The sequence below is a fragment of the Acipenser ruthenus genome, chromosome 16 (genome assembly GCF_902713425.1).
Source record: "Acipenser ruthenus chromosome 16, fAciRut3.2 maternal haplotype, whole genome shotgun sequence".
NCBI classification, from domain to species: Eukaryota; Metazoa; Chordata; class Actinopteri; order Acipenseriformes; family Acipenseridae; genus Acipenser; species Acipenser ruthenus.
In genome coordinates, this window is record NC_081204.1 from 4,682,137 (window position 1) to 4,698,420 (window position 16,284).

A 16,284-nucleotide genomic window follows, 5' to 3' on the forward strand; every position below is an offset into this window, starting at 1 on the left:
TCCAAAACAGGATTTTCAGGTCAAGATATTAATCTGACAGCCTCCTTCCCCATAGTTTAATTTCGGCTTTACATTCCATAGGTTTACATCCGTACTAATGTATGCCCAAGACGTGCCACCAAACTCGTAACATTTTCAACCGGCTGGCTATACTGTAAAGAAATACTGAAATTCTGCAAAAACCAGCAACATTACAAGTCATTTGCCACGGACTCTATCGTTTAAATTCGAAAAAAAGCAGATGGGAGTGCTTCACTCAAAGCGAGACATGGTAACGTCATTCCACAACAGAACAACAAGCATTGTAAAATATTAACTTTACATACTGAAATGTTGCAAATAAAAAGTTTCATAAATTCCTAAAAACTCACATGTCTAACTAGGAACAGCCGCAGCCGGTGCCTGGAAAATGATGCAACTGGAAGAAAGTATGAGCGGAAGCGGAAGTAGAATACAGGGGACAGGTCCTGGAAGGCCAATCAGAGAACTGCCTCTAAGATGAAGTTGCTGATTGGTGTAAATGGGGGTTGTACAAGTTGACAACTTTGCAATTTTGCGGAAGCCTGTGAAGTCGAACAAGCGTTGCTGTTGACGATTGCTAACTGAACAAAAAGTGCAGGGGAAACGATGTTGATAAAGTGAATTATGTTACAATGATTACAACAAAGTTATCACTGATTTCAATTAAAATCATATTTATGACAGTGACCATGTGACCATAGAAAAACATAAGTGTTGCAGAAGCCACTACTGTATGTAATGAAAATATTATAAGCGGTAGTACTCATGTTTTATTTTTTTTGTTGTTGTTGTTTTTTATAGCAGTATTGTGTGTAATAGTTATATAAATTATATTATTATTGTTGTGGTGTCTTGTTATCAATTGCAATATAGAACTGGGAGACTTAAAATAGAGACTGTCGAGTATAAGAAAACTGTAGTTATGGATTAAATAACTGGTGCACTTTATAAAAAAAAAAAAAAAAAGGTCTGTTCAGCAGAATCAGTGAAGACAAAGCTAGGGCGAGAGCAGCCATAAAATACATGGCATCTCTAATTTTATTCCACCAGAGGGCGCTACGTCTAAAGAAAACAAAACATCTACAGGAAATTTCCTATAAATAATTTTTTCTTTAGCAATTTCAGTTGCATTCATAGGGGAACAGAAGACTAGCAATTATATACTGAAACATAAGTAAATAGAGAGGAAGCCATAAGGGTGAGGAATACACTAAATGATAAAATAAATACATATACTAATTAACTATTACATTATCTTGGTAATTAACTTTAATAGTAATACCATTTCAAAAAAGTTATATTGTTTGTTATATTTCTTAGTTTATTTCTATTTTATTTTACCAAACCAAGTTGGTTTCTGGGTCCTCTGGCAAGGTGTCAAGCCCATTTGTGGTATATTACAAATACATATTAAAACAAAAGCCTGAAACAGCTTTGTCAATATAGGATTAAAGGCACACCCGGAGATTGTCATTTAAGTATTGAGGATTATTTAAAGAGACAATCTACTGGCCACTGTGGAACTGGCATCCACAATTCATTTTGCCAGATCACCAGCTGCTACACTGATGAATATGTTCCAAGCCATTTCATAAACTAATGTCATGATTTACCCTTTGCCCACTGTCACTGTATCTGAACAAGCTTCCATTGTTATTTTGGATGATCAGCAATTTGATCACTGGTAAATCTTGTTTCTTCTCGCATCATTTGTTTGCATGTGTCAGCTTGTTTTTGTTATCCTCCGGCTCCCTATCCTCTTCACCAGGCTCTGCGCTTTTTAACTGTCTTCCTTTAATGCTTTGCTTTACAATCCAGATCTCATGCACATTTAAAATCTGTATTACAATAGTATTGCAAACAATGTATCTCATTCTTCTTCTGTCGTATGGCGTTTGAAAAGCAGTGGTCTAGAGCTGTAATTTTTAATGTGTCTCATTTATTACACAAGATAAATTTCGCATAATGATATGACTTGCTTGGCAGCTAAACAAACCCTATTAGGAAACAATCATGCACGACTCTGTGAACTAACCGATACGCTTTTAAACCTGCACCCTCACTGCTTCAGAGAGGTCTGTAGCAGTTTCTTTGTTTTGTTTTTGTATACAGCTTTACATTTTCAAATTAAACACAAACGCATACCCAAGAAAAGAGATATACGCGCGAGTACAAAATGGCTGTCTAACGTGCAGCTGAGGAGACGAGCTCACAGTTAAAGATTGTTGTAGGTGTCTCCATCAAACAAATATACCCAGAAAGAAAACAGAATGTACAGAGTGTGTAGAATCGTATGAGTAGGCAGTAAATATTATTGAAACATGAAGTTAACTATTATTTTGTGCTTATCTGCTCAATAACTAATTTAATTACCCTGGGATATTAATGTAAATCAGTTAAGTCTTCACTAGATATTTGTGCATGCAGTGGCCCAGCTACAGCTTCCCAGCAGCAGCGATACAACACTGATTGGAGATGACATTTTGTACTCGGGCCCTGACACATACACGGTGCAAGGCAATCGGTTCACAGCAGAGACCGAGATGCCACTGCAGTGGTTTTCACAACCCTGCTAGAGCATGTGCTGGTCTGCTAATGGCTCCATATAAGCGCTATGTTCAGGGCTACACTATAACTGGTTCTCAAATTGGTCTGCAAGGGCAGGCAAAGCGTCTGATGGTTTGTGGTCACTACTCTCCAGTGATGGCTGAGTTGAGACCACACAATCTTTTCTTATCTTTGTTAACAGGAATCCAGGTGACTTCTTCAGACAGAGAACAATTGTTAACATTAGACATGTTAAGGGCATTCTTTAGCACAATCTGTTGAGGCTGAGCTAAGGTCTCAAGGACCTTTCAAGGGTTTCAACAACTGAACGTGTTCCCTTCAGAAAGCATATTGCGGTCTATACCACTTGTGCAGTTGTGATGGATCTATGCGTGGTTATAAGAGGTTGTCCTACACGTGAATGCAGGTTTTAAGAGTGACCTATTTTGTCATGGCACTGACACCTATGTTGTGTTTTTTTGTACAAGACCACACAGTAAATACCTGTTAATATATAAACACCTGTTTGGCAGTTCATTATTTTTTTTTAGTAAAACAAAAACTGGATTGACAACAAACCTGGCGCTTTGTTTATACCCATCTTTCACTCTGTAATGCCCTGACTTTTGAGAACATGCCCAGCACAAACATGTGTTTGAAGTCAATAATTCATGACAACATGTTGAGATGAGATGCACTGAAATGTGAGAGGTTGTTTTCAGTATGATCCAGAGTCATGTAGGAGTCTGTGTGCTCAGAGGTGGAATACCTACCATACAGGTCAAGATCCCATCCGCCAATAACGGAGTGCTAGGGGGGAAAAAAGGTGGAGGAAGGAATTGCGGTGTAAGCAAACCTTGCTCATGACTGACTGAGTAAATTGAAGCAATTTGGACTAATTCACTGTTACAGAAAGGGAGCCATACATGAAGTGATCCAACACATAAACCCGAACATGTGGAGACAAGCCTGTAGAATAGGGATAGGCTAGGGAGTGGTTCAGTCCCTTTTTATATTGAAGTTCACACCTTAGTGACACCTTGCTTCAAAAGTTTACAGAACTTGATTCAAAGTTACCATTTGTTCTTAGGTGACCCTGCATGCAAACTCAATTAATGTGAGGCCATATTTTGCACATTGAACAGTTTTTGTCATTGCATTTTTCTTACTGTGCAGATAATTCAATTGGAAGCATTCTTATTAATGAAAAAAAAGAAAAAAAGGAAATGGCAAAAACTGGAATCAAAGGAAAGCCGACACACAAAGGGAAAGAATGCTCCTGATAGAGAAATCATTTTCATGTCTCTGTAGGCAATGTGTTTCCCTTTATATACTGTATCTGTCTTTTCTCTGCCCAGTTCAGAATGAATCAATAAGCAGTAATGCTATTCTTTCACAGTTATGCTTAAAATATCACACTTCTGTTATTGTTTGTTCAACTGATACCAGCAAATATATTACTCTTAAGTGTTATTAGTACAAACCTCTAAAGCAAAAACCTGTAAACTTAACACCATATATGGAGACCCTCCCTCCCCCTCCCTGCATACATAGCAGTACTGAAGTGGGGACTGTGCAATATGGGAAGTTTTTTTCCCCCAAAAAGTTTACATTTAGCTTCCCTGAGCTCAAATCCAGTCGCGCGCGCACACACAAAATCAAACATACTGTATCAATAAAAATAGTCCACATGGGTTCTATTTTGTAGTCAATCCAAAATATTATTATTATTATTATTATTATTATTATTATTATTATTATTATTATTCTGGTATAGTGCGTAGCGCAGTAGCACAACATTATCATTTCATTTATACGTGTATATATTTGTAGTAAATATGTAACGTTTCATAAAAAGTACGTATTTTTTTATTACATTTTTTTTTAATTAAACTGTGCTTTCATAGGCTGTTCAAGCTTAACTCCCTCCTCCTACCACCATTTCCAGACTCAGAAAAAAACAACCAGACATTTTGATTTCTGTGAAGATAGACCTCCCTTTCTTGGCAGCTTGAGAATCGATAAAAAGTATCTTCACGTTAGAGTAAGTAGTTGCTGTATAAATCAGCACCATGTAAACCGTGATGTTTACTAGCACGGTTCTTCTATAGGCGTAACTGTTTTGCGTTCTTCTGTATTGTATTCTCAGTGCCCCCCCCCCCCCCCCCCCCCCATGTCTCTATCCCGAGGACAGCTATGAATTTACAAACAGTGGTTGAACAGACATGTTCAGCACGTCGCCATGCAAGATAAAAACAGACATGTGTTTAATATACAACTTTCTTAAGCATACGCTTTCTTCACAGTTTTTAACAACATCGTATTTCATAAATCTAATTCAAGATTATGTAGGTCTTGCTGTAATAAACTTAGAATAAGATTTGGAATTTAATTCGTAAGCAAGGCTTACTAAATAAATAAATAAATAAATAAATAAATAAATAAATGAATAAATAAAAACAGCTGCCTACTAGTTTATTATTTACAGCCTGCTTGCTTTATTCTTTTTGGACAAGGTGCACCTTGCGTGTTTTTAATACAATAATTGTATGAGGTTTATATGAATTCACTGAGCTGACATGATCACTGTAACTCAAAAGAAACTGTCGCCCATTACCAACCCAAACTAGTAAAAACGAATCATCGAGGTTATGAAAAAAAACATCCTCCATTTCTTCTCTGTGAAAAAAATATATATACAATGTACAAAACTAAACACCATATAAATCAATAACATTTATTTAACGAGTCGGCTAACTAAACATGACAACATTTTAAACATAACTCAACTAGAAGCGTAACCAAAATCAAAAGTTTAAATAATTACCTTTTATGAAATCTTTGGAACAGTCTATATTATTATCCGGTGTGGTGATGTGTGACTGTTAAACCCAAAATTGAAGATTGTGTGTTTAGATTATGTTTAAAATGTGTTTTTTTGGCTTTAGAGTTATACATATTTTTTTTTTACTATGTAACATAAATAAATAAATTAAGTATATCAAGAAATGTTTCTACTATATAAAAACAACAGAACCCATTTCAAATAATGGTTTAATCCTAATTTTATTAGCATTCTACATAGAGTAAGTCATATTATTCTTCAAACCTTTACGCTATTTCCGTAAGAAATTCATATACAAAGTCTAACATTTACGCAAAGGAAAGGATTTTGCATTTATAGCACACAGGAACTTTGCAAGCCAAGCAGGTCCATCCATTGCTTACGTCGGGAGTGACAAATTTATACTTTTATTCTTATCTTCACAGATTAAATCAGTATTTTGCAAAAAGATATATATTAAACACATTTTCTACATTTCTATTGAAGTATCATATGTGATACTTTTTGTTTAATTAAAGAGAATTGGTTTTGGTAGTCTCTATAAAAAATTGTTCTCCCCCTTTTGAGAAATAGAGTTGGCTGACCCGACTCCATAAATATGAAGGACAGAAGTCGGTTTCGCGAGAAGCAAAATATTTGTTTAGAGGTTGAGAAGAGATCTGTAAGAACTTTCATGACAGAAACACAGCTGTAAAACGTATTTGTACTTTAAAAAAACAACTGAATTGCTTAGTTAGTCAGGAACGTTTTGAACGTTGAGGCTTAACAAAGACACACGTAACTTACCTACTGAAAGTAATAGTAAAAAGAAAAAGGGGTGTAACGGCCAGTTATAGACTGCCATACCCGGGTCAAGCTGCCTGTCAGACAGCTCAACCAGGCTATGTACCGTAAAAAGCCTGTGGTCAAGAAAAAAACAGAAAAGATTGTGAAGAGGTAGACTAACAGGGCAGATTCGTGTTGTTGACCACGAGGGAAGAAAGAAATCAACAGAGAACCCCCATTCTTTGTTTCCTGACAGCTGTCTGGCAGCTGTGACGATGATGTGAAGGAGGAAAGCAAGCAGGTTATGCTTTTTGAAGAAGAGGGGATAATGTGCGGCAAAGGCATGATGTGCCAGTGGGAGGCGGTCAGCGAGAGACCCGACATCAGCCAAGAAGGTTCGAAACTCCGTGATCCCTCAAGGAGAGGAGGCAGGGGTGGTAAGCACCGATGGCACAAGCGTGGGAGGAAGGTGGGCAGGGCACCGGGGCAGCAGCAGAGTCCTTACAACAAGCACGATCGCCCAAGTTTACGACCTTTTGGGGGAGCGACTCTGCGCCCTGTCAACGCGCAAGGGAACCGTGCGCCAGGTATGAGAGCCCCTCGCAACACTAACCAGTTTCTGATGCATGAGAAGTACCAGCTCCTGCACATGCGCTCTGACTCTGTTGGCACTGACAGCGGGTCGGACTGTGAGGTGGACTTCACAGACATGGACTCCTACCTTGGCGTGCTCGAGAACGCCAGGGGGGCGCTGTTGGACAGCCCCGGTCTGTCCCTACCATCATCGGTGAAGTTTTGCCCGAGGCAGCGTCCGAAACGACAGGAACTCAATTTCTTCAGCTTTGGTGACATGATTGATCAGGAAGAGAGCATGCAGTATTTCCCATCTGAAGACGACGTGTTGCAAAGTGAAGATTTCATGCAAAAGGACTTTATTGAATTCTGTAACACAATTACTTAAGTACAAAGCGTGTAAAACACAAAAGGGTCCTCGTTGCATTTTCTTTCTATTTTGTACAAAGACCAAAAGGTATTTATTTTGTAACTGTAACCAAACTGTGGTATGGGGGTGGAGTTAAAAGAGTTATAATGATACAACGATGCAATTGTGTGTTCGACGATATTGTGTTGTAAGTTTGACGTGTTTCCATTAAGCCTGTCTTCTTGGTGTTTTGAATGGGGAGGGGTTGGGGGAGGAGGAGTGACTCCAAGCAGCCAGTTACTCTGAATATAAACTGATTGACTGGTACTGTGTGTTGGTATTTTTGTTCCACCCCCTTTTACCGATATGTTTGTTTTTTGTTGACGTTGTTACAACTATTTCAACTTTATTTTTGTTTTTGTTTTAAAAAAATAAATTATTAATTATCATTTTAGTTATTTATGCTGTGTGTGATTTATTTATTTATTTATTTATTTATTTATTTTAATATTTAACGACACATTTTGATGAACACATTTAAGATTGACATACGCTAGTTACATTTAGTCTCTTTGTTAGTATATTACAAAATGCGGGAGAAATAGTGAGTGAAAATGAAACGGACATTCACAGTAACATGCACACACTTTTCTGATATACCGGTATTGTGAAGTATATATATATATATATATATATATATATATATATATATATATATATATATAATCTCGATTAAAGTATCTTACATTTTGTGAATTAATTAAATGACCCCTAACGCTATTTGAAATATAATTTTTGAATACACAAGTTTGAAGAGAGGTGGAACAAACACAAACTGCTTTTGGGTAATGTAAACAAACTGTACTGTCAACAAGGTAGGGTCGTGTACAGATGGCTGCGGAGGAATGTAGTGACACCAGTTTAATCAGTCACGTGATCAATTACGTTCTTGCAGAGTCGGATGACACTAATTACTGGTTAGAGACCTTTGTTCAATAACTCCCGACTTACAATAAAGAAGTTCCGATCAGCACGTGCTTGCCTTTTATTATTATTTATTTATTAGCAGACGCCCTTATCCAGGGCGACTTACAATTGTTACAAGATATCACATTATTTTTACATGCAATTACCCATTCATACAGTTGGGTTTTTACTGGAGCAGTCTAGGTAAAGTACCTTGCTCAAGGGTATAGCAGCAGTGTTCCCCACCTGGGAGTGAACCCACAACCCTCTGGTCAAGAGTCCAGAGCCCTAACCACTACTCCACACTGCTGCCCATACACCAAAATCTACTCAATTTTGTTCAATAAGTGATGGTCGCTCATTATTAAAGGAATCGTGTCGTGTCAGTTCAGAGCGGAGTTTGGAGAAGACTGATTACTGGAACCTGCTTTTTCAGTGAGGCATATCAAAAAGTTATTTACAAAAAAAAAAAAAAAAAAAAAAAGGACTGGGGCAGACACATTATTTTTTAACTTTTGATTTATTTTAAACTTTAGAAACAACTATCTGAAACTTACTATATAGACTTAACTTACATAATTAGACTGAGGGGGGGACCTATTTGCTAAAGCCGATAATCTAGCAAAACACATTCTCAAGACGTCTCTACTTTGCATTGCAATGTGACACAGTGGCTTTGAACAGGATGTGGGAAGTAGTTCTAAGCTATGATTGTTTACTGAGCGAGAGACAGCTTTCCAACAACCACGGTATACAAATTCTGGACTATGGACTGTAAGCTGTCAGGTTACTTTGTGTCATAGCTCCATTTATAACGCGCTGTTTGTTTTAACAACTGTCATCTGTTTTTTTTTTTTCAGGTAGTATTTGAACATACCTGAACTAAGGATTTCAATGAATAAATTATACAAATGTTAATAAGACTAGAAAAAAAAATACACATTAAAGATGTTACTGTTTCTTTTATAAATTGCTCACCTCAAGGATGTGATGAAATAATAATGCGTAAGAATAAGGGTGCACGTTTCATTAATACAACCGCAAAAAAATATTTATAGACATGTGGAAGCCCAGAACACAAAGAGCGATGATGCTCAGATGACAATCAATAACGTGGGCGATGAATGGCTCATTGTATGTGTGTATTTGAGGTACTTGAAAAATATATTTTTTGTATTTTTTTTATTATTATTAAGATGTCGGTTCCAATTTAGCATAAGTCTATGGGCACAGGCTCATTTTCTGAAAATACAAGGAACTGCTGATAATGTTAATAATGTACCTCCTCCGAGCTGCAGCAAAGTTGTTTCTTACTGGTTTTATTGCTTTCAGAAATACTGCCCCCATGACTAAATAAAGCCTATTGTTTCTACACTCATGAAAACCACAAGTGACCTCCTCATGTTGTATCTGGGCATGGATGCCTTAAAGCTCTTCCCATTTCCATTAGATTACAACTTGTAAAACGGGCTGTGTGTGAACATACAGTATTATTTTCTATTACATAGAAAATAATACTGTATATGGAAAACAATCACATACAGATTGTTTTAAGGTCGGCTACAGCTGGTATCTGATTGTAATGATTGGATGCAGCAAATCCAGAAGACTTCCTCCACATCTTGATTCTTCATCTCAGAGTCTTATATCTCTCTTGGGATCTTAAAGTATGAATACAATGTGACCAAGATTTGATATGACAGCAAGTATCCAGTCATTATTCGTGCCAAGTCTATCAAAGTAAAAAATGCAAAATGACGAACGTTTTACAGACGATTCTGGTTATTTCCACAGCGGTTGGGGTTTTGGACTGTGCGATTAAGGAATTTCCCACTTACTTATTGTTTAATTCCTTGTTCTGTGTTAGATTAATGTCACAAATCGGTTTCGCTGTCGTACGTATGCTGTCCTGGCTGTTGTCTGGCCCTGTGAAGTGCAGGATTAGGAAATGGCCAATAACCCTTTATTGGGGGAAAACCAGGTTCAGTGAGGCCTGGGTTTTTTGGTTTATTTTGTCCATTTGATGTATTTTGTTTTTATTTTCTAGATGGATCAGCCCCATCAATATGTACCGGTACACTTACATTTACGTGGGTGTCAACTTCTCTTTTTAATTCCTGTGTTTGCTGTGCCAACAGATTTGCAAGCTTAAGATAGGAAACTACCTTAGGTACCTAAACATTTAAAGGTCATATGGTAATGCAGTCTGCAATGGAAGTTTTATTTTAGTTCAGGGGAAACTGTTTTGTTTCTTTCCCCAGTTGACTGAACCATGACATTACCAGACAAGAGGAAAAAGAAGGGAGTCCTTCCTAGAAAGAGAGTTGGGTTATATAGGTTGCTTCGCTAGCGTAGGTGATTTGCATGACTCTAGGAAAACAACACCAGGTTTAACCCATTAAGTGACATTGTCCTCATTTGAGGACAGGCTACTTTCTAATTTTTTTGAGCATTTTTAACTGGCATCTACCTGTTATTTTAATTTTCTCTTTAACTATAATTGTCATGATAATGTATTCTAATTTTGTTAACCGCAAAAGTTAAGTCAAAATCTACCTGTTAATTCTGCAAATATAGCCCTTCAGATGCTTTCATGACACCTCAATATAAAATAAAGCCTAAAAATGATAAATTTTTGGTGTTTTCCTACCCTTTTCTTCGGGCATGTCTAACTTGACAGTCCTCAAAATAGGATGCAGCAGTTTATAGCCAAAATTAAGGATTTCATTTTTTTCCTGTAATGTAGAATGTATCACATTACATAAATACAGCTTGTGCTCTGATTTTTTCAAAGAAAATTGTATTTGGTACTGTGACAAGGTAGCGTCAGTGACAAGGCTCGTTACCAGCAGGAAGAAGACTCAAATAACTTACCCTCATTCAGGCTGGGCAATGGCCTTCACTGAATTGGTTTCTTCTCCCTCCTCCTTAAGTACAGTTAGGTTGTTTATTTTTAATTTTATAACTTGACAGGGTGTTTTATACCTTTGTAACAAATTGCATAATTTGGAGTAAAAAGTTTTGAAAATCTATCACTCTCTGTTGATATATATGTTCTGTGTCAATCAGAAATAATGTGAACAGATAAGAAAAGCACTGGACCAAATGTGTGGTCTTCAGGCTTAAGTGCTATTATTATTATTATTATTAGGAGGCAAAGAAGCAATATTTGAAACTAAATGCAATCTGTATAAAAAAAGGACTGCAGTCTTTGGGATGACTATGGAGTACACCACACTTCTTCTATTGAAAAGCTTTTACAACAGTCTTACAGCTGGTTAATAATTCAAATCTTTATTTTACAGTGCAGTAGTCTGTGATACCAAGCCATTCCAAATCCATCTGCCCTCCTCCCCCACACAAGTGGAAGAATCCTCCTGCAGGATTGCTGGAATGATATAAAGAGAAGCCTTAACAAATGCTAATATAAAACCCTTTCACTCCCTGCTTCAGAGGCTGCTGTAGGCACTCTTAAGACGCTTCCCACTCAGGACACCTATCCAATCAGAACATAGGATGATAGAGGAAACTTTAGGGGAGGCTGGGTACTTGTGTGTTGATGAAGCTGTGTAATTCGAGCCTTAATTTAAGTTTCACAGCCTTATACAGGAAGAAGTAATAACAAAGGTCATGTTTGCTGACAAACTTGGTCGAGGCGGGAGGGTGTGGTTTTGTTTTTTGTTTTTTACATGCTGGGTGAGGGTGGAGAGATTTTTTTGGAGAGTGTTTGAAGATAAAATGGGGAATTATAACAGATATCCATGTGTGTGTTTTTAATTTCCAAAAATGACTGAAAGGGAGGCCTTTTTAAAGGGAATAGGATGTGATTAGTGCATATAAAAAATAAGGTGAAGATGACATTTGTGGTTTATTTCTATAGAAATAAACCACAAGTTAAAATTGTCCCTGTTCATCCATGCATGCTTTAATTAAACACTTACACTATGGACAATGCATTGAAACAATACACTGTTTCTCATAGAATTCAATCCAGTACATGCATTGACGTTTCATTGTAGGAGTTGCTACAGGCTGCCTGGCTGGGCCTGATGCAAACGCTCATAAGGAGTCTTGTTTATGATCTAATCTGACATTCCTCCAATCAGACAGTCCCAGTTGGTAACTGGCAGTTCTGATATGTATTTACCAGTGTGTTTACAATGACCTCTTAGACCAGTCTTAGTCTGAACTATAATGACCTATGGAGTTCCATGCTGCTCTTCCTCTGTCTGTGTTGTTTAAACTTTAAAAAGTAGCAGGGTTCAAATATAGCGTTCTATGTCCCCACGTGTTGCTACACCTGTTTAAATGACGTACCTGTCGTTTTTCTTTTCATTGTTAACATGCTGAAAACATTTTACACTTACAACTTTAAACTCTGTTATGAAGCTCTTTTCAAAATGGCCGCTCTAGTGCAGTATAGATTATTGCCCTCATTGTCAAACAGGTAACACAGCAATAAATGTACGGTACAAAAAAGCCAGAGCACTTGTTTTAATGTTTTTTGTTTTAATGTTTTTTGTTTGTTTTTTGTTAATCGTTCTTGCTGCAGTGATTTAGAGGACAGATCTCAAACCCCAGTGCACTAGAGCAGCCATTTTGAAAATAGTTTTCAATTTTAATTCCTTTTATTCTAAATGTAATAAAAATGTGTAAAATAGAACGATAAATTATTATGACCCCTACCTTCAACTGTGTGTGTTGAGAGAATAATCATCTTAAATTAGTCATTCAAAGCATATCATATTAAAACAACATGCTTTTAAAAAGGGAAGTACAAAACACACAAATGCCAGCAAACTTATAATGGGCTTTAAAACTGCATTGCTGAAATCTAAATAGGAGTCTAATATAGTCACAGTCTATGCATCTAACACTTAATGTTACACTGCCTCTCCCAGAAGAAAATACATTGGTGAATATAAAACAGGTACGGGTGACTTAAAATAAATCATCTGCATATCTGAAATTCATTCCTATTGGTTCTACGGTAAATATTGGCGTTTACAAAGATTACCTTTTCAGCAGTTTGTGAAGTGAAAAGGACAATATAACTGGTCCCTGATTGAATTAGAAGGAGCTGACACACAGTGTTCATTGTTATGTTATCCTACTGCCCTTTGCAGGAAGTGCTTAGTGAGCGTCCATGAGTGTGTGTGTGTGTGTGTGTGAGAGGGTAGGGGGGATGGGCTCCAAAGCGGCTCAAGTATCTTGTTTCTAATAGAGATTTGTGTCACGTGGTCTAGCAGGGCCCTGTCCCTAGTAACAGGTATTGTAACTCAGTAATATTTGGCTACAAGCTGACATTCAGAAGCTACTTGTGATTTTTTTAGAGGCTGCAAGCTTGGAGTTTGCATGCAGTCTGCTTTGTTTTTCCCGTAGCCATTATGCACAGGATTGCTGTAAGACTAGCTTCAACATTTCATTACATTTCTTGTGTCTGCAAACATGAAATAAATCTGTTTTTGTAACACCCAGTTTAAAATCATTCTTCAAATATATAATCATTCAGTCCATTCTATAAATATTGATAAACACTACAGTGATCATTTATTCACAAAATAGATTTTGGCGGGCCCAATACATAGGTTCTGTATTTCTCAACACTTTACAATGGCAATAGCTGGCTGTGTTTGTTTCACCCTGATTAAGATGGGTCAAGAGAATGTGTTGCTGGCTCCTGAAAAGACAATACATTAAAGGTGCTTTCTTCTTCTGTAAAACGATATGATTTGATTGTCATCTTGTTGCTGTAAAACCTATGCTCTGATTTCAGAAACCAGTTTGAGAACCAGCATGTTTCTGCCCTTGTGTAACCAACCATAAAAGTATTTTTTTGTATGAGTGTGAAGTATTTGAGCCTTAATGTACTGAAAGAGTGTGTTACAGATTAACAAGATCATTCATTTAGAAACTAAAACATTGTTTGAAAGTGTTACAGATTAACAAACTAATTTATTTAGAAACAACCGTGTTGTTTGAAAATGTTACAGATTAACAAATCCTTCATTTAGAAACTAAAACATAGTTTAAAAGTGTTACAGATTAACAAACTCATTCATTTAGAAACAATCGCATCGTTTGAAAGTGTTACAGATTAACAAAATAACTAATTTAGAAACTAAGGCATTGTTTAAAAGTGTTACAGATTAACAAATGAATTAATTTAGAAACAATCACATTGTTTAAAAGTGTTACATATTAACACAATAATTAATTTAGAAACGAAGGCATTGTTTGAAAATGTTACAGATTAACAAAATAATTAATTTAGAAATGAAGGCATTGTTTGAAAGTGTTATAGATTAACAGTTCAGTAGCCCCAAAACTTCAATATAAAGTTCTGCATCACTGAAAATAAATGCAAGAATCTACTACAAGATTTATTTTGCACTGCTAACTTACTGTTGAACATGATACTCTGCCAAATGTATGATTTCCGTTTTAAGACTGAAATTTGACTGACAGCTGATTATTTCAAAATTTACCTTGTTTGCTTGGTTACAAAAACAGAAAAGGCAATTTATTACAAGCCAAGGTTATTAGGAAGTAAACATCACGACAGTTTTTAGATTAGTGCAGTTTTATATCCTGGTGGACAGTGGTTGGCAGCTACCCACATAGCTAGTATATGCCATGCCTGTGTGCAGCTGTCTCGGTCTGACAGTACTGACATAAAACACCCAAAAGACTCTGCAGTGATATCAGCGAGTATGAAATAGGAAACCACAGCGTCCTGCCATTCACAACAACCACCATGAAAGGAAAGGGGTTAGTGCAGATTGTTGGATTCAGTGGTCTTGCATGTTGCCCTGTTCTCTGTGTGCAAACATTTGAGCGCACAGTGTTTGTTTATTAAAATATATTAGACTGCCCAGCCGTCACATGAATCTCAGAAAAGCCCACACCGAAAAGTACAAAGTGCACTGTAAGCATATTATTAGTTATTATACCTATTTTGTCATGCATGCTGCTGCCATCTATATTTCTGCTGTTAGGTTTCCAAACATGTACAGATTAACAACTGAATCAGACCCTCTTTTGCACCATACACATTAAAGTGTGACTTTGAAATTTTGAAAATATGTTTGGGACAAAAAGAGGCACAAATATAAATAAGAAGTTCAATACAGAGTGTGCATGAGAAGCAATCCTGGTGGCAGGCATGTCAGAAAACCTGTCCAGGGTTCTGCAGACCCTGCCCTGGCAATCCATGATTAACCTAGGTCTTGAACATCTTCTGCAGCCGGTGTTAGGTTAACACTGTTATCTCTGACTCTACCCATAATGTTGCCTACAATGCTGTTAACCTTGGAAAGGTTATTTGGAAAGAGTGTTTAAAAGTTAAATATAAACTAATCTCTAATCTCAGTGAAAGGCAGCAACGTGACATTTTCCATGGAAATTAACACAGCTGTATTAATTGTAAATGTAAACCTTTTAAAAAAAATATTTGCATGCAGCTTGCTAGAGGAGTGAAACATGTGGCATACAAATGTGATGCCATTTACAAATGATTACTTTCCAATAAAAAGTTAAATCCAAAATGCTTGTGTATGAGTTACATGAATATATCCTGTTGACAAAATTATTTATAATACTTGTTCAAAGGACATTTTTTGTTTAGACAATAGTCTCCTTTAATTGTGTTTGTACAGAATACTGCTATCTGCTATTAAAACTACATCCGTGCTGCTGAGCACTGGTGTCGTAATATTTTCCATAAATCCACCTTGGTGTTGTTTATTTAGCAATGGAAACTGGGAAACATAGCGCTGCAGGGCTCCTATTTGAATGTATGTCAAGGATTGTCTCAGACAACTAAGGCTTCTGGCCCAGATGCTCTTACACACCCTCTTCTTTCAATGATTGAAAGCAGCAGCAGTACTTGGTTCTATTTGTTTTATAAGCAGGCTGTTCATTTTAGCTTACTTTGTGATGTCCATTTGTATTGTATACTATTCAATCAAAGTTTTTTGAATATTGCTAAAAAGAGACTATGGGAAAAAAAAAGGTTTAGTCTCTCCCACGGTTCACCATGTTTGTAAATGTGCTACCACTAAGTTTCAGAAACAAAATATTCAATTGCATTCATGGTGAAATACAAAACTATCTACCACAAATGTGTCATGCTAAGAGAAAATCTGATGCAGCCCCTATTCGTGCAATGGTCACATCAGTTTTCTTTAGGCTCTCAACACCACGTTTTTCATTATTT

General features: G+C 36.7%; 2 protein-coding genes across 3 annotated transcripts in view; one reads left to right on the forward strand and one right to left on the reverse strand.

The window, feature by feature from the left end:
- LOC117412355 (isoleucine--tRNA ligase, cytoplasmic-like) overlaps window positions 1-5,414 on the reverse strand; it is a 44,065-nt gene extending 38,651 nt beyond the window's left edge. Inside the window, exon 1 of one of the 2 annotated variants that reach the window (XM_058988504.1) lies at window positions 5,396-5,414. The gene's annotated coding sequence lies outside the window, so the exon portion shown is untranslated. Of the gene's footprint in view, window positions 1-371; window positions 479-5,395 lie in introns of those variants that run through there. The other variant, XM_058988503.1, reaches the window with a different exon arrangement.
- A 604-nt stretch (window positions 5,415-6,018) lies between these two features.
- On the forward strand, window positions 6,019-7,558 carry LOC117412083 (uncharacterized). The gene has a single exon (XM_034020068.3). It carries the CDS (start codon window positions 6,483-6,485, stop codon window positions 7,137-7,139), a length of 657 nt encoding a protein of 218 aa, XP_033875959.2. The 5' UTR covers window positions 6,019-6,482; the 3' UTR covers window positions 7,140-7,558.
- Window positions 7,559-16,284: the final 8,726 nt, after the last annotated feature.